The following is a 26816-nucleotide window of genomic DNA, read 5'->3' as shown; positions in this document are numbered from 1 at the left end:
AGATGTGTCATTTGATAGGTTAATTGCTACAGATATTATTATCCATACTGAGCAGAAGAAAAGATTGAGATTCGGAGATTTTGTCCCATGTTACACAGCTATTTAGTACCACAAATGGGATCTGAACTGAATCCTTCTGGACTAAAAAGTCTAGCTTGCACTCCATCCACTGAAGCACAGCGTCATTTAGATAAAACTTGCTAACAATCAGAATTGCTCCAAAATGTAATAGATTGCCTTCTCTAAACACAGAGCGCTCCCTGTCACTAGAGGAGTTCAAATGTGGGTTTTATTTGTCAAAGATATTCATAGAATAATAGGATCCCACAGATTTAGAACCAGAAGTAACCTCAGAAGCCACTGAGTCCAACATCCTTATTTTTTACAGGTGAGGAAACTGAGGCAAAGTTATGTGACTTGCCCAGAGGTAACAACTGTTACCTGTTAGTAGGTGAAAGTTTCTATAAAACTTTGTCCAATAATATACAGGTGAACTGTATCCTAATAAATACATTTAATAGTTGTCAATAGTTTAAGGACGCAAATGTCCATAAATGGCCCACATTTATAGCATAACTGACATAAGCTACATCTGTCAAGCTTTAAAACTTGAATCAAAACTTTTAGATTAAAATTGCTTCCCTTCCATTTTGCATATGAAAAAAGAAAAAAAATCACTTGTCCAAGCCTACCACAACATGGTTAATTTATGATTACAGGTACCTTATTTAGTAATTTAATGAAGGTATCTCACCTTTCCTAGAAAAATCATGAAGTCTCCAAAGCAGTTAATAGAGGTAATATGCCTTGGATTCTTGGATAAAATACTGAGTGAATCCTTTCCAGAGGTGCAAAAATCTGTCCCGTTGATTGATGTGGCAATATAGGCATTCTAAAAGAAGGAATGATTAGAAAAGTTAGAATGTAATTATTTTTTAAAATGTAAATAGTATTTTATATTTTCAATTACATGTAAAGATAGTTTTCAACATTTATTTTTTACTGCTTCATTTTTGAAAAAATATATTTGATATTTTATTTTTCCCAGTTACATGTAAACAATTTTTAAAATTTGTTTTTAAAACTTTGAGTTCCAGATTCTCTCCCTTTCAACCTCCCCAAAGAGAAGGCATATATGAAGTTATCCAACATTTCCATAAAAGTCACAACCATTCTTTTTTAAAATAGGAATTTTGAATTCCAAATTTTTCTCCCTGTCTCTCTCCATTCCAAGAAAGCAAGCATTGTCTATGCATGAGTCTGCCAGGGAATTGATTACTCAACACTTAAGAATGATTATATCATAATCCAGATTGCTTGTGGTTTTTCATGTATATAAAGTACTGGCTTTGCCCCAACATGTTAAGCTCTCCCCCTCAGGAGGGCTTCCACTTGCAAGGGCTTTCCTCACTTTGAAATTAAACTTCTGTTCAATTCCTGACTCTCCTGTCTCTAGCCTGCTCTGTTTGGCTCTGGCCACCCAAAGGTTAGAGACTGGTTCTGATCTAGTTGACAAATCCCTTTTCTTGTATGAAACAGAAATGTTTCCAGGCCACCTGCTTCTAGCATTTCTTTGAAAAATGTTACATATAGGAAAGAGAAATGCTATGTAACCTGTTGATAGAGCTATGAACTGTCTGGCCATTCTGGAGAGCAATTTGGAACCAGAGTCCCAAAGTCACAAAACTGTTGTCTACCTTTTGGCTCAGTGATACTGTTAAAAATATATATATCCCCAAAAGATTTTTTTTTAAAGAGAAAAATGACCCACAAGTACTCATTTTTGTAGCAGCAAAGAACTGGAAATTTTAAAAGGTGACGATCTATTGGGGAATGATTAAGCAAATTATAGTATATGAAAATAATGAAATATTATTATGATATAAGAACATATGAAAATGGACTACTTCAGAGGAAATTGGGAAGACTTGTATAAACTAATACTCAGGGAAATAAGCAAAGAAGTAGAAAAAAATTCATATAATGATATTCCAAAGGAAAAAAATAACTTTGAAAGATGCCCCACACCTTCTGCCAGAGAGATGATAAACTCAAAATGAAGAATGAGACATGGTGGATTTGTTTTGTTTGACTGTACTTGACAAAAGGGTCTTTATTTTCTTTTTTTATTGTGAAATTGAAGGGGAAAGTATGAGATAGAGAAAAACTTGTTAATCAGAAAAAAAAATAATTGGGGTAAAAAAGTTGGCAAAGGTGAATGTTGGTGGATTGAGTGATAGACTTTCTTAGCAATGACACACCCTGAATCTGCAGTGGGCTTATCTGAATTGTCAAGAGTATGCTGCTGAGATAGAAGATGTGTTTTGAATGGGTGGATCAGTAATTGCACATATCAACGCCTGGTCTTTTCAGCTCTAAAATTGGATGTTTCTGTTATCAGGTAGAGAAAGATATATTAGATTCATTTCAATTCAGTAAACATTTATTAATCACCTACTACATGCCTGACACAGTCCTGGGCACTGGGAATGAAGACAAAAAATGAGATACCTGCTTTCAAGAACTTTTTCTACAACTGAGAAAAGGGTAATATAGTGTATCTATAAGTAAACAGATAGTATATAAAATTACTATAAAGTCATTTTGGGAGGTTAAACATGTGCAATTCTTTCTAAACATATTTCCATATTTGTCATGCTGAGCAAAAATAAAAAATAAGATCAAAAAGGAAAAAATATGAGAAAAGAAAAAAATTACCAAGCCAACCAACAACAAAAAAGGTGAAAATACTATGCTTTGATTCACATTCAACCTCCATAATTCTCTCTCTGGATGTGGACAGTTCTTTCCATTACAAATCTATTGGAATTGCCTTTGAGTCATCTAATTGTTGAAAAAAAAAAGTCAAATCCATCACCACATAATCTTCTTGTTACTGTGTACAATATTCCCTTGATTCTTCTTACTTCACACAGTGATAGTTTATCTAAGTCTTTCCAGGCCTTTCTGAAATCAGCCTGCTTATCACTTCTTACAGAACAATAATACTGTATTACATTCATATACCATAATTTACTCAGCCATTCCCCAGGATATCCACTCAATTTTCAGTTTCTTGCTCCTACGAAAAGAGCTGCTACAAACATTTTTGCACATGTGAGCCCTTTTCCCTTCTTTTAGGATCTCTTTGGGATACAGACTCAGTAGAGACACTGATGGATCAAAGGGTATACACAGTTGATAGCCTTTTGGGCACAGTTTCAAATTGCTCTCTAGAATGTTTGTATCAGTTCACAACTCCACAAACAATGTCCCCTCCAACATTCATTAGCTTTTCCTGTCATCTTAATCAACCTGTCAGGTGTGAAATGCTACCTTAGAGTTGTCTTATTTTGTATTTCTCTAATCAATAGTGATTGAGAACATTTTTTCATATGACCAGAAATGGCTTTAATTTCTTCATCTGAAAATTGTCTGTTCATAGCCTTACAAAGTAATTTTTAAGAGCGAAAAAGCCCTAATAACCAGGAGAAGCAGAAAAGGCTTATTTTAGGAGATATCCTCTAAATGGGGAATAGCTAACAAACCAGTTTGATTGGAATGGAGAATAGGAAATAATAATTAATAAATAATAATTTATAATAATATTATAATAATAAATAATAATTGGAATGGAGAATAGGAGTAATAGGAAACAAAAGTGAAGTAATATACACGGGAGCTAGCTGGTGAGGGTTTTAAATGAGAAGCTAAGGATTACTTATTTACTCTGTGTGATACAGAGGATGAATTGGTCAAGCACTCCACACTCAATGCAATTTGAACACAGCAGAAGTCCAATGACTGTAGGAAGCTACCCACTAGCAGACCATCACTGTCACCCTGAGGGAGATGGCTTGGATGGACAAGATGGCTTGCTTTCCACACTCAAGATGATATAGCCATTTGTTCTTCATGAAACAGAACACATTTGCCATTTGGAAATTAAGAAGTACTTAGTTTACTAGAATGGAGAGAATTTGCCACCTGTCTCTTTGGAGTGTGTAACATGATTAAGGTGGGTGGGCCTCGATGTTCAAATTACATTCCATTTGTGGCTCAACCATTCCTTTTCAGAGGGGCAAGGCACTGCTATTAGATTCAGAGCTCTTTATTTGTTTCCTAAGTACTAACTTTCTCCATAGTGCCAAATTGTTGCTACTAAATAATATTTTTGCTGAGATGTCTTTTTCTCCCCTGAAATATTGTTACCTTATTGACAATTTTCCACCTCCTTGCCAAAAGAAATAAAAATAAATTTAGTCCTTGGCCAAAATGTTAATTGTTAACATGGTCCTTTATCAAACTCTCACAATCTTTCAAATTTCTTTGTACCTTTTTTTTTTTAAACTAAAGGATGAACCATACCCACAGAAAGACAGTATTAAAGTTCCTGACAGGGAAATTATATATATTTGCTTGAAGTTACTGCTACATAGCATTTTGGTTCAAAAGATTCCATTCCCAGAGTCCAACAGGGAGACCTAGAATTAATGTCGGAGTATGTAAGTGGGGGCTGAGATGGGGTGGGAGGTAGGCAGAAACATTCAAGGCACAGGAAATGAAACGAAGCTTTCTATAGTTATAACATTAGCTAATTGGCCACTTAGAAAGAGAAATTGCTTCTTTGTCAGAGACAGCTGGAAGATGGATTATAGTGCATTTGTAATATATTTAAAACTGCTCTAAGCACTGGTATGTTGGGTTGGACCAGTGAATTTCAGGGATGGTTGTGTTAAAGGAATCTGTAAACTCTGATGTTTATCTAAGGATTAGGGAATTTGCTGGTGTGGTTGGGAAAGTTTCTCAAGAGATCCTGTAGGCTAATCTTTTTAGCACAATGGAAAAAGGGCCCAAGATAGCTAGTATTACCAGGCAAACCTTCTCATTATTCAGGTTTTATAGGAGAGGCTCAGGGGAACACAGTTAGGGATTTTTTTTTTAATTGTCCCAATTTAAAAAGAAATCTATGTTCTAACCTTCTCATTTTACAGGTCAAAGAACTAAAATTTTGGGGGATTATAAATGACTTGTCTCAGGTCATGTGAGTAATAAATGGCAGAGATGGGGTATTTTTAACTCAGAATTTTTGGAACCCCCAATCCACTGGCCCTTTCCTCTCTCTCTCTCTCTCTCTCTCTCTCTCTCTCTCTCTCTCTCTCTCTCTCTCTCTCTCTCTCTCTCTCTTCTTTCTGTCTCTCTTTTCTTTCTTTCTTTCTCTCTCTCTCTTCTTTCTTTCTCCTTCCTTCCTTCCTTCCTTCCTTCCTTCCTTCCTTCCTTCCTTCCTTCCTTCCTTCCTTCCTTCCTTCCTTCCTTCCTTCCTTCCTTCCTTCCTTCCTTTCTTTCTTTCTTTCTTTCTTTCTTTCTTTCTTTCTTTCTTTCTTTCTTTCTTTCTTTCTTTCTTCCTTCCTTCCTTTCCTTTCCTTCCTTCCTGAGACTCAGGTCCTCCTGACTTCAGGACTGGTACTCTATCCACTGTGCCAACCTACCTAACCCATCTCTCACTTTTTAAAACTGGGACTCTAGCTCATCCAGGCAGAATGTGTACAAGCATTCTTCCATTCATTTAGGGTCATTCTGATCAGCATACAAGATTTGACTTGCTCCATTTTCCTTCGGTAACCTGGCTCCTCCCTCCTAATACAGAGTTGATGAGGGGTCTCTCCATATAGACCCTCATTCAGCTTTTGCCCAGTCTAGCTTATCTCTGCCCAAGAAATCTCCCAGCCTTTCCCTTTCTGGTAGTTGTAATTATAGGCATGCACCACTACACTCTTGAAAGATTGTCTACATAGGAATAAATGGACTATTCCTTAAAATAATCAGGAGCATATATTTAAAACTGTCAGTAAACATCACATGTAATGGCGATAAACTGGAACCTTTCCCTGTAAGATCAGGAGTGAAACAAGGTTGCCCACTATCACCATTACTATTCAATATAGTACTAGAAACTCTAGCCTCGGCAATAAGAGCCAAGAAAGAGATTCAAGGAACTAGAGTAGGAAATGAGGAAATCAAACTATCACTCTTTGCAGATGACATGATGGTATACTTAGACAACCCCAAAGACTCTGCTAAAAAGTTATTAGAAATAATTCAGAACTTTAGTAAAGTTGCAGGATACAAAATAAATCCACATAAATCCTCAGCATTTTTATACATTATCAACACAATTCAAGAGCAAGAGATACAAAGAGAAATTCCATTCAAAATAACAGTTGATAGTATAAAATATTTGGGAATATATCAACCAAAGGAAAGTCAGGAATTATATGAGCAAAATTATGAAACACTTGCCACAAAAATAAAGTCAGATTTAAATAATTGGAAAGACATTGAGTGCTTTTGGATAGGCCGAGCGAATATAATTAAGATGACAATACTCCCTAAACTAACCTATTTATTTAGTGCTATACCAATCAGACTCCCAAGAAACTATTTTAATGACCTAGAAAAATAACAACAGAATTCATATGGAACCACAAAAGGTCGAGAATTTCAAGAGAAGTAATGAAAAAAAAATTAAATGAAGGTGGTCTAGCTGTGCCTGATCTAGAACTATATTATAAAGCAACAGTCACCAAAACCATTTGGTATTGGCTAAGAAATAGACTAGTTGATCAGTGGAATAAGTTAGGTTCACAGGGTAAGATAGTGAATAAAAATAGCAATCTAGTGTTTGACAAACCCAAAGATCCCAACTTTTGGGATAAGAATTCATTATTTGACAAAAACTGCTGGGAAAACTGGAAATTAGTATGGCAGAAACTAGGCATGGACCCACATTTAACACCACATACTAAGATTAGATCAAAATGGGTCCAAGATTTAGGCATAAAAAAAACGAGATCATAAATAAATTAGAGGAATATAGGATAGTTTACTTCTCAAACTTGTGGAGGAGGAAGGAATTTGTGACCAAAGGAGGACTAGAGATCATTATTGATCACAAAATAGAAAATTTTGATTACATCAAATTAAAAAGTTTTTACACAAACAAAAGTAATGCAAACAAGATTAGAAGGGAAGTAACAAATTGGGAAAACATTTTTACAGTTAAAGGTTCTGATAAAGGCCTCATCTCCAAAATATACAGAGAATTGGCTTTAATTTATAAGAAATCAAGCCATTCTCCAATTGATAAATGGTCAAAGGATATGAACAGACAATTTTAAGATGATGAAATTAAAACTATTTCCACTCATATGAAAGAGTGTTCCAAATCACTATTGATCAGAAAAATGCAAATTAAGACAACTCTGAGATACCACTACAAATCTGTCAGATTGGCTAAGATGACAGGAACAAATAATGATGAATGTTGGAGGGACTGTGGGAAAACTGGGACACTGATGCATTGTTGGTGGAGTTGTGAAAGAATCCAACCATTCTGGAGAGCAATCTGGAATTATGCCCAAAAAGTTATCAAAATGTGCATACCCTTTGACCCAGCCAGTGCTACTACTGGGCTTATATCCCAAGGAAATACTAAAGAAGGGAAAGGGACCTGTATGTGCCAAAATGTTTGTGGCAGCCCTTTTCATAGTGGCTAGAAGCTGGAAGATGAATGGATGTCCATCAAATGGAGAATGGTTGGGTAAATTATGGTACATGAAGGTTATGGAATATTATTGCTCTGTAAGAAATGACCAGCAGGATGAATATAGAAGTTTGGAGAGACTTACATGAACTGATGCTGAGTGAAACGAGCAGAACTAGGAGATCATTATACACTTCAACAATGATACTGTATGAGGATGTATTCTGATGGAAGTGGATATCTTCAACATAGAGAAGAGCTAATCCAATTCCAATTGATCAATGATGGACAGAATCAGCTACACCCAGAAAAGGAACACTGGGAAATGAGTGTAAACTGAGCATTTTTTTGTTTTTGTTTTTCTTCCCAGATTATTTTTACCTTCCGAATACAATTCTTCCTTTGCAACAACAACAACAAAATTCTGTTCTGCACATATATATTGTACCTAGGATATACTATAAGATATTTAATATGTATGGGAATGCCTTCCATCTAGGGGAGGGGGTGGAGGGAAGGAGGGGAAAAATTCGGAACAGAAGGGAGTACAAGGGATAATGTTGTAAAAAAAAATTACCTATGCATATGTACTGTCAAAAAAATGTTATAATTATAAAATTAATTTTAAAAAAAGAAATTGATGGAGAAAATTTTAATGCAATTTTAAACTTAAACAAAAAAAAAAGAAAGAAAGAAAGATTGTCTATAAAATTCTTAGGGAGATACAATGGAAGTATTCCCATCCTGACTTAAGCAAAGAGGAACAATGCTTTAACTAATAGTTTTCTGATTCAGATCTCAATGCTCATATAGTTTCACCTGTCATTGATAAAAATATCCTCTCCACAAAATACTCTCCTAGTTATCATCTAACCTCTTTTTGGTTAATTAATAATATTTTATTTTTCAAATATAGAAAGATAGTTTTCAACATTCACTTTTGCAAAACCTTATGTTCCAAATTTTTCTCCCTAGACAACAAGCAATCCAATATAGGTTCAACATGAACAATTCTTCTAAACTTACTTCCATATTCATCATGCTGCATAAGAAAAATCTGATCAAAATGATCAAAAAACATGAGAAAGAAAAAAAAAAGCAAACAAGCAACCAACAACCAAAAAAAGATGAATATACTATGCTTTCATCCACATTCAGTCTCTATATTTCTCTCTGGATGCAGATGATTCTTTCTGTCCCAAGTCCATTGGAATTGCTTTGAATCACTTCATGGTTGAAAAGAACCAAGTCTATCACAATTGATCACCACATAATCTTGTTACTGTGTACAATGTTCTCTTGGTTGTGCTTTACTCAACATTAATTCATATAAATCTTTCCAAGCCTTTCAGAAATGAGCCTGCTCATCATTTCTTACAGAACAATAATATTATTTTCATATACCACAACTGATTCAGCCATTTCCCAACTGATGGGCATCCATCAATTTCCTTGCCACTACAAAAAGGGCTGCTACAAACATTTTTTTGCACATGTGGGTCTCTTTTTCTTTTGATCATCTAACTTTTGATTAAAGACTTCCCATGAAGGGAGATCTTCTACATCCTTAGGCAAACCATTTTCAGTTTGGATAGTTCTAAACATTAGGGAGTAGAAAGAACATTGGAGCTGGAGTCAGAGTCATTTTCTGAGTCCAAATTTGGCTTCAGAGAATTACTAGCTATGTGACCCTAGGCAAGTCCCTTAATTCTGTTTGCCTCAATTTCCTTATGTGTAAAATGAACTAGAGAAGGAGATGGCAAAGCATTCCAATATCTTTGCCAAGAAAACCCCAAATGGGGCAATGAACAGTTAGACATGGTTGAAAAATGACAACAAAATTGTCAGGAAGCCGATCCCTCAAGATGGTCCTCAGATGGTGAAGTTATTTTTGTGTATCTAAAAAATGTTTTCTTTTGATTTTGTTGAAGTTTTTTGGTCTACATTTGTGATTTCATTGTTGTAGGTAACTTCTGGTATGAATACCCTCTTTATCAGTGCAGATTAATAACCACTTTTGCAAGTTATAGACTTAGAAAGCAACCTAAGACACCAAGAAGTTAAGTAATTTGTCTAAGATCACACATCAGGGTTAGGCATGAGATTTGAACTGAGTCTACCCAACTGTTGCAGTCTGTTCTTTATCTACAATGTTTCATGCTGTCTCACTATAAATGAGGATATATGGCCTATTTGATGCTGATACAGACTCAAAGGAAGCATATTCCTGAATTAGTCGGGGCCAATCTCAACAAAAATATTTTGCTCATTAGATTTACTCTGATCTCTTCCAGAAAGACTCAGGGCAATATAAAAGACAGTTTACAAAAGTTGTAGGGAGAAATGGTGGAAGTCTCCCCATGCTGACATAAGCAAGGAAGAGTATTTATTGCTTTAATTAAGATTCCTGATTCAAGGAATCAGAAACTCTCTGGCTCTCATAGTGACCAAATTTTTAAAAAAGTATTATAATTAAATTATTTAAAATCAGATCTCTTGTAATACTTGCAGTCTTTTAATTAAGTTATAGTGAATCCTTGGCATGGAGTACACTCCACAGGGCACTGAACTGTTTCCCCAGAAGTGATTCAAGTTAGTTCAGTCCTTCAAGGGTAAGTGGGTGTATACTGCAATCCATCCCCCTCCCGATTTACAATCTTTTGCATTGAAGCATCAAAGAATGAAAATGGAAAGGATACAATTCACTCCTTAAGAAGGAGGAATGGAGAGAAAAAGAGAAGGTAAAAGGGAAAAAAGGGGAGGACAAGAGGGGGAAGGGAGTGAGATAGATAAAGACAAAGAGTCAGAGAGAAAGAAGAGGGGAGGTAGAGGATGAAAGTTGATAGAAAAAGAAGAGGGAAGAGAGAGACAAAGGGAGGAGGGAGGAGAGAGAGAGACACAGAGACAGAGACACAGAGAGATCGAGACAAAGGGAGGGATGGGGAGAGAGGGAGAAGGATAGATAGACAGACAGAAATGGAGGGAGGGAGAGCAAAGTATTTGTTTGTTTGTTTTGTTTTGCTGAGGCAATTGGGGTTAAGTGACTTGCCTAGAAAGTGTTGAGTGAGGTCAAATTTGAACTCAAGTCCTCTGCTTCAGGGCTGGTGCTCTATCCATTGCACCAATTAGAGAAAAGCACTATGTAGATTTGATATAGAAAAAATGCTTCTTCATCTTAAATTCAAACTGAAACCAACATTGTCCTATCATTCATCTCATTTTAAAGGGAGCCAAAATTTTCTCTTCCAGGAAACTGAAACAATTTCTTCTTGGAAAGAGAAACTATAAACCTACAATTGTTATAATTCAATAATTCAAATGGTTCTAGAAACTCATCATTGTGGAGACGCCTTCTAACTGTGTTAGGTCAAGGAGTTTGAGACTCATCCAAATTCTGTTAAGCACTCCATGAATTTTCACTAGCTTTTCCTTATGGCTGAAATCCTCTTCCTTCTCATCTCCTGGCTTCCTTCAGGATTTAGTTCAAACCCCACCTTACACATGAAGTCTTTCCTCTTCCCCTGTAATACCAGTGCCTCCTTCTGAAATTACCTTCATTTCTGAGATGGAAATTGCATGTATCCATCTTAATGCACACTGTTATTTGTGTGTTGTCTTCCTCATTAAAGGGGAACCATTTTTGCTTTTCTTTGTAGCCACCACCAACACCTAGCACAATGCTTGGCACATAATTGGCATTTAATAAATGCTTGTTGACATGGTATATTTGCATTCTTGTCACTGTTTTTTTGTAAATACTCTACAGAAAATGCATTTAAAAAAGAAATGGAGGGCTTTCCCTGATGTAGAGAATGAGGATAGCCGTGGAACCAGAAGGGCATCTGTTCCAATCCTTCATAAAGCACTTATTTGATTGTTGTGTGATCATGGTTAAATTAATTAACTTTTCAGAGCTCTGGGGAACTTCTCAAAGACTAATACATAAGTTGCTGATGAACTGTGTATCAGCATTGAATAAAACAGTTGCCATTTCAGGAATTTCCTGAAATTCCTGGTATTGTTATGCAGTTGTTCTCACTCTTTGAAACCACATTTGGGGTATTCTTGCAGAGATACAGAAATAGGATTGCCATTTCCTTTTCCAGCCCATTTTACAGATGAGGAAACTGAGGTAAACAGTTTCAGGATCAGACAGTATCTGAGGCCAGATTTGAGCTTCTGATTTCAGGACCAGCACTTCGGTCACTGTGCCACTTAGCTGCCTTCCTACATTGCTCATAACTCACATAGCTCCTCTTTTCATTCAAGTAAGCAGAATTAATCTCTCTGCAAAGGGGTAAAGATATTTAGGAGACTGGCAGGAAAAAAACATCAGCTTTCATTTTGGAATGGAACTCACTGGCTTAAAGCAATAACTACTTTTCTTTCATGCTGTGTGAGGGATGAGAGGCAGCAAAGAGGAGAACACAGTGAAATAGCCTAGAGAGTCAAGAAAACTCCCAGGATTCAAGTCCTGCCTTTAATAGGAATGTGTGATCCTAGCCAAGTCACTTAACCTTTTAATACTTTAGACCAAGGCTTCTTAAACTTTCTCCTCTCACAATCTCTTTTTGCCCAAGAAATCTTTAAGTGCTCCTGGGTATATAACAGGTATATAAATCAAACATTTACTGGTAATAAATCATAATTTCATGACTCCCCACATTCAGTTACATGACCCCATATGGGGTTATGACCCACAGTTTAAGAAGCTTTGCTGTAGGCCACCCTGTAGAACTCTACATAACAGTATAAAAGCATAACAGTAGCTGACTTGTATTAGCAGGGAGTGGTTCCTTCTAGGGAGTTCTGTATGCCAACGGAATCACAGGTTTGGACCCAGAATCTCCAGCCCCCAAATGCTTGGGTCATGACAGAAAGCATCTAAAAAGAATTAATTCATTTAATTTGTCAGGAAAATGGCCGTCTATTTCATAGTGCACCAGAAACATAAGAATAAATAATCGGCTACTGCCCAAGAATATGAGTTATGAAAAACTGCTTGGTTCCCAGAATTGTACTGTGATTCATATGCTCTTCCAGAACTAAATGAAATACCAGGGAAATCACACAGTCCTGACAACAACATGGACTAGCAGGTTCCCTATTTAATCTACTTTAACACATATATGTGCAATCACATAAGAGCAGGAACTATTTTGCCTTTGCACAAGGCTTTCAACATAGTAAACACACAATAAATGCTTCATTTATTCATCATTCATCCATGTCTGAGTTAAATTGTGAGCCCTCTTTTATCACAAGCTCTTCAGCAGGGCTACTCCATTAGAAATCGTTGGGCCTATGTGATTCTAGCATTCACTAAACTATTTCCATTCTGGCTGCTCCAGGAATTCACTCATCATATTGTCTACAAGAAATGAAATGAAGCAGTGAATGGCAAAGTATACTGGTCTTCAGGCTAAGATAAGCAAGTGGTGCTATGTGGGTCTGTCAAGTTCTAAAGATTTTCATGCCTAGGACAGTGTCCTGAAAGTGGAAACAAGTTAAAGCCTCTTATTTTGTCATTAAGTTATTTCCTGGATTTTTGATAAATCCACTGGAAAAAGAAAGGACAGCCCCTGTAAGTACAAAAAAAAAATTCGTGGCAGACATTTTAAACAAGCAAAAAATTGGAAGGAAGGTTGAATCTTACTGAGAGGGGAATGGTTGAACAAATTGTGGTAGTAGTCAGAAGTATTGTGAAGAGGAGAGAAAGGGCTATCTCACAAGACAGGAGTTCTCCATCTTTGGTTGTGTTCCAGTGGAAGCTGGTTGACTATAAATTAGGGAATTTGTGGAAAGAATTGCTGCACTGGCTTTGGTGCTGGACTAATTGTAAAATTGCTGGAAATTCTTAAATTGTATGCTTCTTGTGAAAGTTTTAATATACTTTTAGCTAATGGAATGCCCGTGTTGTGCCTTCCATTCATAAGTAATGCCCTGCACAAGGCAGCTGTTTAATAAATGGGATTGTTAAATTAAATTGAATAATAAGGACGTGGTTCAGAAAACACCTTTAAATATGCACAATGAATTTGATGATGCTCATGAAACTGAATAGAGCATAATCTAAATAATATAACATAATTTAATTAAGTTCAGAGAGTGTCATCACCAGATTGGCCACAGAGATGAATTTTTAGCCCCCCAAATTCCTGACACCCATGAATGAAGTATGAAGGAACTGTGTGATTGGTTCTGAGAGGAATACTGGAGATGAACTGAAATGACAAAAACCTTTTATGTGCTGAGGTATAACTACAAAGTGCCATACAAGAGCCAAAGCCAGCCTAATCTCTAAACTTAATGACAAAATAAGAGGCTTTAACTTGTTTCCACTTTCAGGACACTGTCCTAGGCATGCAAATCTTTAGAACTTGACAGACCCACATAGCACCACTTGCTTATCTTAGCCTGAAGACCAGTATACTTTGCCATTCACTGCTTCATTTCATTTCTTGTAGACAATATGATGAGTGAATTCCTGGAGCAGCCAAAATGGAAATAGTTTAGTGAATGCTAGAATCACATAGGCCCAATGATTTCTAATGGACATGAACATCAATCCACTGTACTGCACTAGGCTTCGAGTGGGCAACAAAGAACAGTCTCACAGCCCTGGAATGGCACAATGGGTGGCACAAGGACAGTGTGAGACTAGGGATCAGGACTTGAATTCAAACCCAGCTTCGGACATTTACTAGCTGCTTCGCTCCAGGCAAGTCACTTAATCTTGTTTGTCTCAGTTTCCTCATCTGTAAAATGAGCTGGAGAAGGAAATGGCAAACCACTCCAGTATCTTTGCCAAGGAAACCCCAAATGGGGCCACAAAGAGTTGTACATGACTAATTGACTAAACAACAACTGGAGGGATCTTTAGACTAGATGACATTTCTGACTTTACAACTCTAAGCTGATGGTTAGTCCATGGACTATGTAAGCCCTTACTGAATAACAAATTCTTCTTTCTACAATGCTTTATCATCTGCAAAATGCATATAGGCCTAGGGCCTGGGCCTGTAATTCCATTGGTACAGGGAACTAACTGCTGGATGAAAAAAATCCCTTTCTGTATCAATGCAGAACAGTCTTCTCTGTAATTCAGAGTCTTTGGGGGAGCTCACAGAGAGGAGAAATGACTGGCTCACCGTCATACAGCCAATGAGGATTTATGAAGCACTTACTATATACCCATTTGCTGAAGTGCTGGGGATGCAGAGAAAGGCCAGTTTTTCTCAGAGAAGGGCCTTGACTCTAGGTCTTTTGGACTCTCTTTGGACTTTACCACGTAGCTTTCTTACACCTCACTTAATTCTTGCAGAAAACCTGAGTCAGAGTGAGTGGTGTGGCAAAATTCAAACAAGGTGAGGATCACTTTTTTATGGTTTAAGTTTTTTCTTATTGACTTACATCAACTGAGGCTAAGTGAAGTTTAAATTTTATTTTTTCAATTGATAAACATTTATTTTCTAACCCTGAGAAAATCCTGCCTGACAATACTAACAGAAAAAAGGTAAAATGAGTTCTCTCTAGAGAGTAGATTTCTCCTCTCATTCCCTGATCCCAAACTGTCTTCATAGAGTCCCAGGCTACCCGGATCACACCATTTCAGTGGATCCTCTGCTAAGAGCCTTGGGGGAGCTATAGCCATCTCCCTGTAGACTAAGAAGGAGTAGGATAGAATAGAGTATGAGCAATCATAGATGGCCAAATGGGAATGTTTATGTATATCTACACACCATACATTCTGAAAAGCCCGCCACGGGCACGTTCTGTTGAGGGTACACAGCTTTGGCCAGGCTGGGGAGGCAAAGGGCCGACCTGGGCAGCTTCACGAGGAAAGCCATGTGGCTGAGAGCCAGGCCGTAAATGGAAAGGGCCCTGTTTGTGAAGAGAAAGCCTGCTCTTGTGTGACAGCTGAACTCCTTATGGCAGGCCGAAACTCAGAGAAAACGAGGCTGCTGAAAGAGGATTTCCATGGCAACTGATTTTTTTTTTCCTTTTCAAGCACCAAAGAACAAGAATCAGCTCTATTAGTTTAGCTTTTTTCTGGATCTTGTACTTGGAGAGTCATATGTGTGAATACATGTGTGTATGTATTTGTACATATAAGTGAGTCTCTGTAAGAGTACACATGTATGTATACAAGTATATGTGGGTATGCATGTACATGTGTTCCCAAGTGTGTATATAAGCATGTGTATGGGTGTGAGTGTGTGTGTTCCCTCTAGGATACCACAGCAGCAGCTGTTTCATGAAGAGGACTACCCATTGCATTTGATGGCAGCCTTAATTTCCTTTTGAATTCACTTTCTTTGCCCTGCTGCTATCATGTTGAAAGTGACTTGACTCGGTGCCAGGAACACAGAACCAGTTTAAGCTGGAACAGCAGAATCAAAGACCATAGAGCCGGAAAGGATCGGAGAGCTCAGCTAATTCAACTTCCCCATTGTACAGAGGAGGAAACTGAGATAGAGAGGTCAAGGTTATACAGATGGGAGTGATAGAGCTTAGATTTGAACTCAGGTCCTACGGTGCAGAATCAAGTTCTCTTGTACTTAGATCTTGTTTTTCCTCAGTTCTGTGGAGATGCGGGGAAATAGAACTAAATTTGGAGTCAGAGATTGATGGTAGAGCAGACAGACTGTTGAATTTGAAATCACAGGATATGAGTTCAAATCGTCACTTGTTATCTATGTAATCCAGAGCAATTAATTTAACCTTTTAGGGGACCCCCAAAGAGACCAGATGATCTCTAATGTCATTTCTCCTCTGGATCCATGAACTTATGAGTCCATAATTCTGTTGCTTTTTTTTTTTTTTTTTGATAGTTTTATTTGTTAGTTTTAATTAGTGCAGGACTGAATAAAGGAAGCTCTATATGCTGGTGGGTGGGTTTGCTGCAGTGGTCCAGTCTCCTTTACTTTTTAAGAAAGGAAACAATCTAAATGATATTTTTTGGCTGTACAAGGTCTACAGAAAAGGAGAGTGATATGCACAAATTTGTGTGTGTGTGAATATGTCGGGGGGCAGTCCGAATTTGAACTCAAAATCTGAGGAATCAATTCCATTGCTTTCTCTATTAAACCAGAATTTTTCAACTTGCTATTGAAACCTTTATGGCATTTTCCAAACTTCTCTCTGCTATTGCAACATCAAAGGCAGTTTCTAGTCATTCAGTTCAATTCAACCAAATTTATCAAGTTATCTTACCATTTATCATATCTTACAGCCTTTTGTTCCTCACTTCTATGTGGGTCAGTGGCAAGAGCACAGGGTTTGGAAGCTGAGGATGTGTCCTGGGCACAGCTTTAGGTATTAAAAGGATAACAAAAGACACATAAGGGCAAGGATGTGCTGTAATCAATTCCAAATTAATGGTTAAATTTTCACTGTAAATTTCCATTTGTGCCTTAGAAATGGGCAAATGCTACAAATCAGGGCTTGATTTATTGTTCTGAATAATTGGCTAGATTTAAGATGGAGAAAATGTTAATAGTGCAGATTAAATTTGAATTGTGTCTTGCATGGATTTCTTTTCTTCAGAAAACTGATTGTTAAATATTAATCAGCATGTAGCTGAATGAGATCGTGGTATCCACTCTTAGGGAACTCATAATCTTGTGAGCAATTAAGTTATTTATATAAAGGATTCTTTCTATATACTTAATATTATACAAACATACTTCTAAATACTAAATACTGCCAGTATTTAAGTGTAATGAACTGTGCTATGTGCTGGGGATACAAAGATTAAGATGAAATGACCCCTGCCTTCAAAAAGCTTACATTCTATGTACATGTATGTAAGTGCATACATTCTATGTATTTATGTACAGTCTATGTATATATACATATAGATTATAATATATGTTCTATGTGTATATCCATTTAATGTATTTGTGTGTGTGTGTGTGTGTGTGTGTGTGTGTGTATATATATATATATATATTCTATGTCTCTCTCTCTCTCTCTCTCTCTACATATATATATATATATATATATATATATATATATATATATATATATATATATATACACACACACACACACACACACACACACACACACACATATAGAGTAAATAGATTATAAACCCTGTCAGGCAGGATTTTCTCAGGGTTAGAAAATAAATGTTTATCAATTGAAAAAATAAAATTTAAACTTCACTTAGTCTCTAGTACAGAAAGTACTAGAAAAAATTTTAGTTTTTTAGTTAGTTGAGACCTAGGTTTAAGTCCTTCCTCTGGCAGCTACTGCCTTTGCCCCTCAAAGTTATAAATATACTATGTATATTGGAGGCTCATGGGATCATGGATTTAGAAGTGGAAGGAATCTTAGAGATCATCAAACTCAAGCCCCTCATTTTTACAGATGAGGAAATCAAATATAGAGGGGGAATGTGACTTGCTAGGAGACACACCACTAGGAAGTATCTATATTTGAACTCATACACAGATTGTTGGCTCCATTAGAATGTAAGTTCTCTAAGGGCAGGGGCCATTTCATTTTTTTATCTTTGCATTCCTAGCACAAAGGTTACCACACAGTAACGCAATAAATATTCATTGATTAGTAAATCACAACCTCATTACCTCCAATCTCTCAAGTTATCATCAATTTACAAGGGGCTAAAAGAAAAAGCCCCCCCCCCTTTTTTTTTTGGCCACTACTGTAAAATATAAACTCCTCTGTTTGACTTTTAGAGCTCTTTTCAGTCTGGCTCCAGTCTACTTTATTATTCTATGTTCCAACCAGAGAGGCCTGTTCCTTGTACTCATCATCCCAATTCCTATCTTCAAATTTCCACTCCTGGAACAGACAATTCCCTTATAGCCATCTTTCAGAATTCCCAATTCCTTTGAAGCTCAATTCAAGGGTCATCTCCTACAAGAAGTCTATCCTGATTCCTCCAACTGCTCATGACCCTTCTTTCCTCCCAAATTATACATACTTTGTAGTTAATTTTATATATATATATATATATATATATGTTGTTTCCTTCTATAGAAGAAGTTAAGTTTCTTGAAGGCAGGGATCACTTTTCTGTCTTTGTATTCTCGATGCTTGGCATATAGAAGGCATACTAATTGCTGGTTAAATTAAGAAGAAAGATCAAATGAAACTTCATGAAAATTTCTTTAGAAGCAGTCACATAATTATATCTGATAGACTCCCATTTACCACTAAGTTAGTGCTTTGGGGGGGGGGTGTAATCTTGGACAAGTCATTTAACCCTCTTTGCCTCAGTTTCTTCATATGTAAAATGAGCCAGAAAAAGAAAAAGACAAACCACTCTAGTATCTTTGTCAAGAAAACCCCAAATGGGGTCACAAAGAGTCAGACACGACCAAAATGAATGAACAAACAAAAAACAGTGTGTAAGTGAGGGATTCTATATATCTGTGTATAGGTGCACAAACACACATATACACAATACACACACACACACACACACACACACACAGACACTTTTCTTCTCTTTCTACCATCCTTTTTATATTGGTTTATTCCTACATGTCCAGAAAGAGAATACCTTTCTAATATCAGCTTCTATTTGTTGCTCTTGAGACACTTCATGGTTCCTGGCAAATGGTACTCTTACTTGGTGCCTCCATTCCTTTCTATTTAAAATAGGGATAAGTACCATTTGCCCAGAAACAGCTGTGCTATGAGGATTACTGTTGGCTACAAGAGATTTTTTCCAGCAAATGATCATGTATATACAAATGTATATTTTTGCATGATATGCATACACATGCACAGCATATCCATCTTCACAAGATTAGTTGCCAGTCCCCAGAAAAGCCATGACTAAGAGGGTAACTCTTCAGAATGACTGTTTTAATGACATGCAAACTTTTAAAAGAATAGCTTTCTTTGGCTAGCTTAAAATCTTCCAAGGCATCCAGATTCTGGCAATGTCTATTCCAGAAGGACGAGGCCCCTTTAAGGCTTTTAAATCATGTTGGGCATCTGGATAAAGAAACCCCACATCATTCATTACTTTCTTCCTGAATGCACGTGCTGCTCTATGGAAGAGGGTAACTGAAGATCTGCCAGTTGGCTGAGGATGAACCAAAACTCCAAATGGAAAAGTGAAGGACTACCCTTGCACTATTGATAGACGGTGAAAAAAAAAAAAAAAAAAAAAGGTTCATTGAAATCGGGCTCACAGAGGAAGGCAGAAGAAAAGAAGGCTTTGAAATATTAAAAAAAGTGAAGTCTCTGCAACAAAGGCTCTTGAGACAGAAGCGCACATTATGTGCTTTGGAAGCCAGAAAAAAGTATGAGGCGGAGAGGAAGGCGGGGGCGATGGATGTGTGTATCTAAATACTTCTTAGTTACCACTGATTTTTTTTTTTTTTTTAATCACATCAGACAAGGACTGAGATGGTTTCAATGGGCTCTTTAGGGACCCTGCTGACTAATATATTTTGAAAGTTAGTAGAATCTGGGGTGGACAGAGATAACGATCTTGTATTTATTTAGGATCTTTGAGCTGATAGAACTGTAGAGAGCTAGGCAAACTTTGTTGTTTGAACCAAGTAAATGTGATTCGTCTTGTCCTGATTCTGGCCACTGGTCAGTGAAATAGAGCACTGAACTACTTAACTGGCTCCATAGCAATCCCACATCACAGCCAAAGGCAGAAATGTGACATTGAATAATGGTCTCTGAAACTATCATTGGCTGTGATTTTATTAGCACCTTAGATGTCATTCTTTGTTCTACACAGCATGAACACTGAGAAAATAATCTTAGAAAACAACACACACGACCACCTAGAGAATGTAAAGGAAAAATACATTAAAAACCATTAAAACTCAGACCAATGCAATGACCAATTTTGATTTGTGAGAACTGAAAATGAAATATAGCTCTTTCTTTTCAGTAAAGTTAGAGAATAAAATATATGCTGCCAGATATGATCCCCATGTCACTTTGTTTGCTGAACTGTTCTCTGTTTGAAGAGTTTTTGCTGGAGATTAATAGGATTGGGAAGATGCTATGATATAAATGAAAAAAAAAAAACACCTGAACTTTCCAATAAAATAAACAAACAAAAAAGATAATGTTGGTAGGAAGACACAGAAGGCACCCTCATCTATGCCAATCTTCTAGATGCCCCAGACCAGGGCAATGCAAAATGCAAGATTTTGTTATTATTGTGGTTATCATTTACATTGTTATTATAGATTTTATACATAACACAAACATGTGCATTTGTGTTTATATATATATATATATATATAGGTACACAATATAAATATGCTTATATGTATATATACACATATACATATATACACACATCTTAAAATATGGTAAGCACTTGATTCTTAAATCAGCTTTATGAAGGAGACACTTCTCTTATATAGTTGCTTCTCTATTATTGATATGATAATAATGATAATAGCCTGTGGTTTCAGGGTTTTAGATTTCCTCCCTGTGGAGGACCTCCCTTGACCAATGCAGATCAACAAATGCTTTTTGCAGCTTTATAATATTAGAGACTTAGCTATGGTTCAGAGAAGAGCAGTCTTACCAAGGGTCACACAAATAAGATGTGTCAGAGACAGTACTTGAATTCAGGTCTTTGGGATTCTGAGGTCAGGTCTTTGCTATATCATATTATCTCCATAAGTCCAAGCCAAAAATAATAACAGTAGAAACAGTCTCACGATAACTCTGGTCAGAATAAAGTACTAGAAACTATGTTTTGGAGAGAACAGTAGAATTGGAGTAGGAAGAGCCAGATTCAAATTTCACCTCAGATACTACTGGTATGACCCTGGGCATATCACAACCTCTTTGTGCTGTAATTTTCCTCACCTGTAAAATTATAGGATGGGACTCAGTAGTCTCCAAAGGCCCTTCTAGCTTGAAATCTATAATCCTAAAAAAATCAGCTATTCTTACTAAAAATATTAGAAATAACAGAAATAATTATAGAAACAATAAGGGCACTTAGATGGTGCAATGGATAGTCAGGGAGGACCTGACTTTAAAATCTGGCTTCAGACATTTAACACTGACTTGCAAGTGCCTTGCCAAAAAAAAATCTAAATAATAATAATAATATGATTATTAGAAATAACAAATATTTATATGTTTTAAAGTTTATATTTGCTCCTTACATCAGCTTTATGAAGGAGGTACTTCCTTATTTAGGGAATATCATTATTCTCATGTTACATATGAGGCAGTTGAAGTTTAGCAAGGTTATATGCCCTGCTTGTGGTTATGTAATAATTGTTAGAGACAACATTTGAACCCAGGTCTCTCCTAATTCCAATTTCAGCACTCTGACCATTACAATGTTGCCTCAAACTTAGTACCATAGGCTTTGTCACTCACTCAAATTATATTGTCAAAATAAAAAAAAAAAAGTTAAACTTGCCATGTCTTTTCCCTGCTCCTCACCACTAAAATACATAATATTAGCAGCCCTTTTTGTAGTGGCAAAGAACTGAAGATGAGAAGATATTCAATAATTAGGGATTGGCTGAATACGTTATGATATATGAATGTTATGGAATATTATTGCCCTATAATAAATGATGAGCAGGTTGATTGAGAAAAATTTGAAAAGACATATTAATTGATGCTAAGTGAAATGAGTCGAACCAAGAGAATACTGTACACAGAAACAGGATTATGTGATGACCAACTGTGATGAACTTGGCTCTTTCCAAGAATGAGGTGATCCAAGGCAATTCCAATGGACTTGTGATGGAAAGTGCCACCTGCATCCCTTTGGATGAGAACTATGGAGATTGAATGTGGATCAAAACACAGCATTTTCACCTTTTTTTGTTGTTTGTTTTTTTCTTTCTCTTGTTTTTCCCCCTTATAACAAGATTTTTTTTTTGTGCAGCATGACAAATATGGAAATATGTTTAGAAGAACTGCACATGTTTAACCTATATTGGATTGTTTGCTGTCTTGAGGAGGGGGAGGGAGGGAAGGAGAGAGAATTAGGAACACAAGGTTTAGCAAAGATAAATGTTGAAAACTATCTTTGCATGTATTTGGAAAAGTAAAATATTATTAAAAATAAAATAAAATACGTGACACTGTGTCATCACTGCAGTTATCAAAGAGTACTATCCCAGCAGTCCCTGTTTTAGGTTTAATAACTAAAAAATCATCAGGGATAGGTGTACCCAGCAAAGAGCACACAGTGGGCACTTAATAAATGATCATTGCCTTATCTTCCTATGGAAAGGCATAATATGATATGAACACTGAGGGCAGATTTGAACTCCTGAAGTTTTCCTGATATCAGGCCTGGCGATCTTTCCATTGCGCCACCTAAATTCAAACCTTGCCACTGACACTAGCTCTGTGATCATGAGCAAGTCACTGAACCTAAGGGAATTCTCTAAGATGTTGCTACTAAATGTAGATCAGCTAGATATTTTCTATCTAATATGAAAGTGGACCTTCATTTAGGTAGAGATCTCCAATAGGAAGTTAGTACCCTCTACTTTCAATGTTTCACAGCTCCCTCACTCTCCTTGCTATGAAGCTTTCTTTGATACCTCCAGCTTGCACTGATTACTTCCCTTTTCTGAAACATCTTAGGGCTCTGTACAATTCATTTCAGGACTTGATATCTTTTCTCTTATGTGGTGATTTAAAGGTTGTATGTGATTCTGTCACTTAACCTAGATTGTATGTCCCTGCATTCAATATGTGCTTAGTAAATACTTATAGAGCCATTAAATCTTGGCATTACAAGGGACCTATGAGAAGATTTGGTCCAAATTCTCCCCTTTTCTGGAATATAATTTTGCAATTATAATAGAAATGTTATTATATATTATATAACTTTTGTATTAGTGGATCACTTCTAGGATAATACCCTAAAGAGATCAAAGACCAGAGGGAAAAGTATTACATATTGAGTAACTGATGAATAAACTATATATATATATATATATATATATATATATATATATATATATATATATATATATACACGTATATATATATATATATGAATGACAGAATATTATTGTGCTATATGAAATGACAAATATGAAGAAATCTGAAAAACTTCAGAAGCTTTATATGAAATGATGCAGAAATATGAAGAACCAAAAGAACAATTTACACAATGATGATACTTTTTAAATACTTGTAAAGTCCCACTAATGTAAAAGAAAATACTCAAAGACATAAATATTCTGACTTGTGCAATGACCAATATTTACTTCAGAATTCAATACATCAGTGAAACTAAATGCTCTCGTCTTGGCAGGGAAGTGGTGGACCATACAGATGAACAGTGAGATGTATATTGTTTGACACAGCCAAAGTGCTGTTTTGTTTTGCTTATTTATTTATTTAGTTTAGTTTTGTTTGTTTTAAAAAGAGGGTTCTATGGTGGAAGTAGTAGGGGATCACTAAGAAGGGATGTGTTTAAAAGGACATCAATAAAATTTTTTTTCAAGTGTGGGGGAGGTGAGTTGGGAGGCAATGATTATACATGGTCAGGAATTTGAATGATAGCTTGAGGGGATAGCAGGAGAAAGTAAAGGGTTTTTAAGGGCTAGGGAGATCTGGGTATGTTTGTTGTCATCAGAACAGTCAATAAGAGATATTGAAGATGAGAGAAGGGAGGGAATGATGGGGAAGTCATACTTCTGGAGGAGAAAGAAAATTCAACTCAAAGAATCTGTGTTTTTCATCAATTTGAATATTTTTGAACAAAAAAATCAAAATTTAAACAATAGTAGTATGTGTTCATAAATCACAGGGGGAGAGAGTTATTTATATCTTGAAAGCAGATTGGTGGAATGTATAAAATTAGGGAGGCAATTTCCTACCCATTTAAGGGAAAATTATAGTTCTCTGACAAGACACCAAAAATACTATATTCACCAAACTAGTGATTTATTCCCTTTTGTTCTCTGTAGAAGAGAAATATGTTTCTTTCTGAACCTGAGAGACTACTGTTCTTTAAAGCCAAAGGCAATCCCGAACTATCAATTTTATCCCCTTCCATTTCATCCAAATAAGCTCAACCCTACAAACACTTATTAAGCACCTTCTAGGTACCAGGCACGGTGCTAGATTCTGGGAATAGAAAAACAAAAAGGTAACTGGCCTTAAAGGAATTTGCATTTTACAATCTTCATCTCAGTGTCATATCACCCAAACCCCATTTCCAATTGAGACACTTACCTGGCTTACATGGCTCAGGCATTTATCAAGGCACCAAAAACAGCATAAGCAGCACTTAAGCATGTACTTTGCACAGGCACTGTCTTCCTATTGGGAAAAAGAAAAAGTCAGAAAAAGAAGAAAAAGCAAATGGAGTGGGGATCCATGAGTTTGTCTGCAAAATGTGAAGAAGCCAATTGGGAAACAGGTTTATTTTGGCTTGGACATAATTCTGAATATAGTGATTCTTATATGACCACACAGAAATGTTTTTATTTAGTAAAAAACAGGAAGCAGTAGTTCATAGGAGTTGAAGAGAGAGAGCTGGTTTTGGAGTGAGAAAAATTTAGCTTCAATTCTGACAGTGATACAGACTAGCTATGAGAGTGGGCAACTCATGAGCATTTAAATGCTCCAGGCAACTTTCTAAGACTGTTTTTGAATCCCCCCCTTTTTTTTGTTCCTACCAATTGCTTTTTTAAATTGCACACAATTTTTATAAATGGCTTTAGCATATGAAAAAAAATTGCATTCTGGGGAGAATGCCAAGCAATGTGGATCTTTGATCTATGCCTTTTTTTGACCAGAATCAGCAATTTCATGAGGTAGGGAATACCTGGTGTGTAAACTCTGCTATTGCTGACCAACAATTTGGCTGCAATTTATAGTTTTAGAATTGGGACAGAACTCTACATAAAATTTTCAGAATAGGAAACTGATGCCTAGTAAGATTAGATGACTTGCCCAAATTCACATAGCTAATGTTTGTTAAAGACAGGCCACAAACCTAGCTCCGTGTTTCATACCATCTCCTTCTTATCCCCCAATCCCCATCCTCAAGCTCTATACATATACATGAAAAAGAGAGAACCTGTTTATTTCATTTTAATAAAAATAAAATAGAAACAAAAATTTTAGTTTAGAGGTTAAAGTCCAAGAAAGAAAATTATATTTTCTAAAGATAATCTGAATTCCTCACATGTTTCAATACTAAGACTATTGGGAGAGAGAAGGGAGGAGTCAAACATGAAGTACCCACATCAGAGTTAATAATCAGTTAAGGAATTTCCACAAATAACTATGAAATCTTACATCGGCAGGACCCCAGCCTTATATGGACTTATTTTTTTGTGGTTAGTAGGGTTTTTTTTTTTTTTTTTTTTTTTGCTCTAAAGCCAATTCAATTGGATGAAACTTAATCTGAGTTCTTCTGGGCCTGTCTCTGATCATAAACTAGCCTATTTAAAGTAGCAAAGACAAATGATGGTTGACTGAAATTTCTAAATTGATATATTGTTAGTGTGAAGGAGGATTTTTTTAAGTTAGAAAAGGATAATCACTTTGTTAGTGTGAAGGAGGATTTTTTTAAGTTAGAAAAGGATAATCACTCTAGAGCTGGAAGGGACCTTTAGAGGTCAAATGTTTTACAGATAAAGAAACTGAGGTCTAAAGAGGTTGACACAGGTATCACACAGGTGGCACAGCTGGAAACTAGACTCAAAGCCCTTGAAACTAAGGTCAGCACTTTGCCATCAATCAATAAACATTAAGAACCTGGGGATACCAAGACTAATGTTCTTCCCCCAAAGGACCTTACGGGCTGCTTCCTTTTAAGAGTCCTTAAAAGTATAATATGATCAAAAAGGATTTGGGCTTCATGATGCCATGGAATCTCAGGGATGATAAAGCAGATTTTATGATTTCATGCTTGAGACCTGGAGCTATTCTGCCAATTTCTTCCCAAGATTTATAAAAAAGGCTTTCCTTCAGAGACTGGCTTTTTTTTTTTCTGCCTCCTGGGTCAGCTAAACCTCCTGCTTGATTTATATAAAAATTAATTTCTCCCCAAGGAGTCACTTTCTTCAGGTCTCTTGGGATGGGAGGAGCAAAAGACCATTTCTGAAAAAAACAGAAGCCAGCAATGAAGAAATCTTCAGTTTTGCCCTGGTTAGGGAAAAGACTCTTTGAAAGGAAAGAAAACCATCAAAATGTGGCTTCTCGAGATCCAGATAGTAATAAACCCAAACCCAACAGCTCCACACCTCAAATGACAACTACTTAATATGCATTTCATGATCCGGAAGCCAAAGTGTTTTTG

At 36.4% G+C, this 26816-nt stretch overlaps 1 protein-coding gene across 3 annotated transcripts in view; it reads right to left on the bottom strand.

The window, feature by feature from the left end:
* SLC44A3 (solute carrier family 44 member 3) overlaps positions 1-26816 on the bottom strand; it is a 100544-nt gene that overhangs the window by 3764 nt on the left and 69964 nt on the right. For all 3 annotated transcript variants that reach the window (XM_074262745.1, XM_074262747.1, XM_074262746.1), the window contains 2 exons: positions 24740-24826; positions 755-892 (listed from right to left, as the gene is read on the bottom strand). In XM_074262745.1, the coding sequence (XP_074118846.1) occupies positions 755-892; positions 24740-24826 (225 nt within the window). The remainder of the gene's footprint in view (positions 1-754; positions 893-24739; positions 24827-26816) is intronic.

This window comes from Sminthopsis crassicaudata, chromosome 4 (genome assembly GCF_048593235.1).
Source record: "Sminthopsis crassicaudata isolate SCR6 chromosome 4, ASM4859323v1, whole genome shotgun sequence".
Classification (NCBI taxonomy): Eukaryota; Metazoa; Chordata; class Mammalia; order Dasyuromorphia; family Dasyuridae; genus Sminthopsis; species Sminthopsis crassicaudata.
Note: the sequence above shows the minus strand (reverse complement) of the source record. Positions and strands in the feature narration are given on the sequence as shown.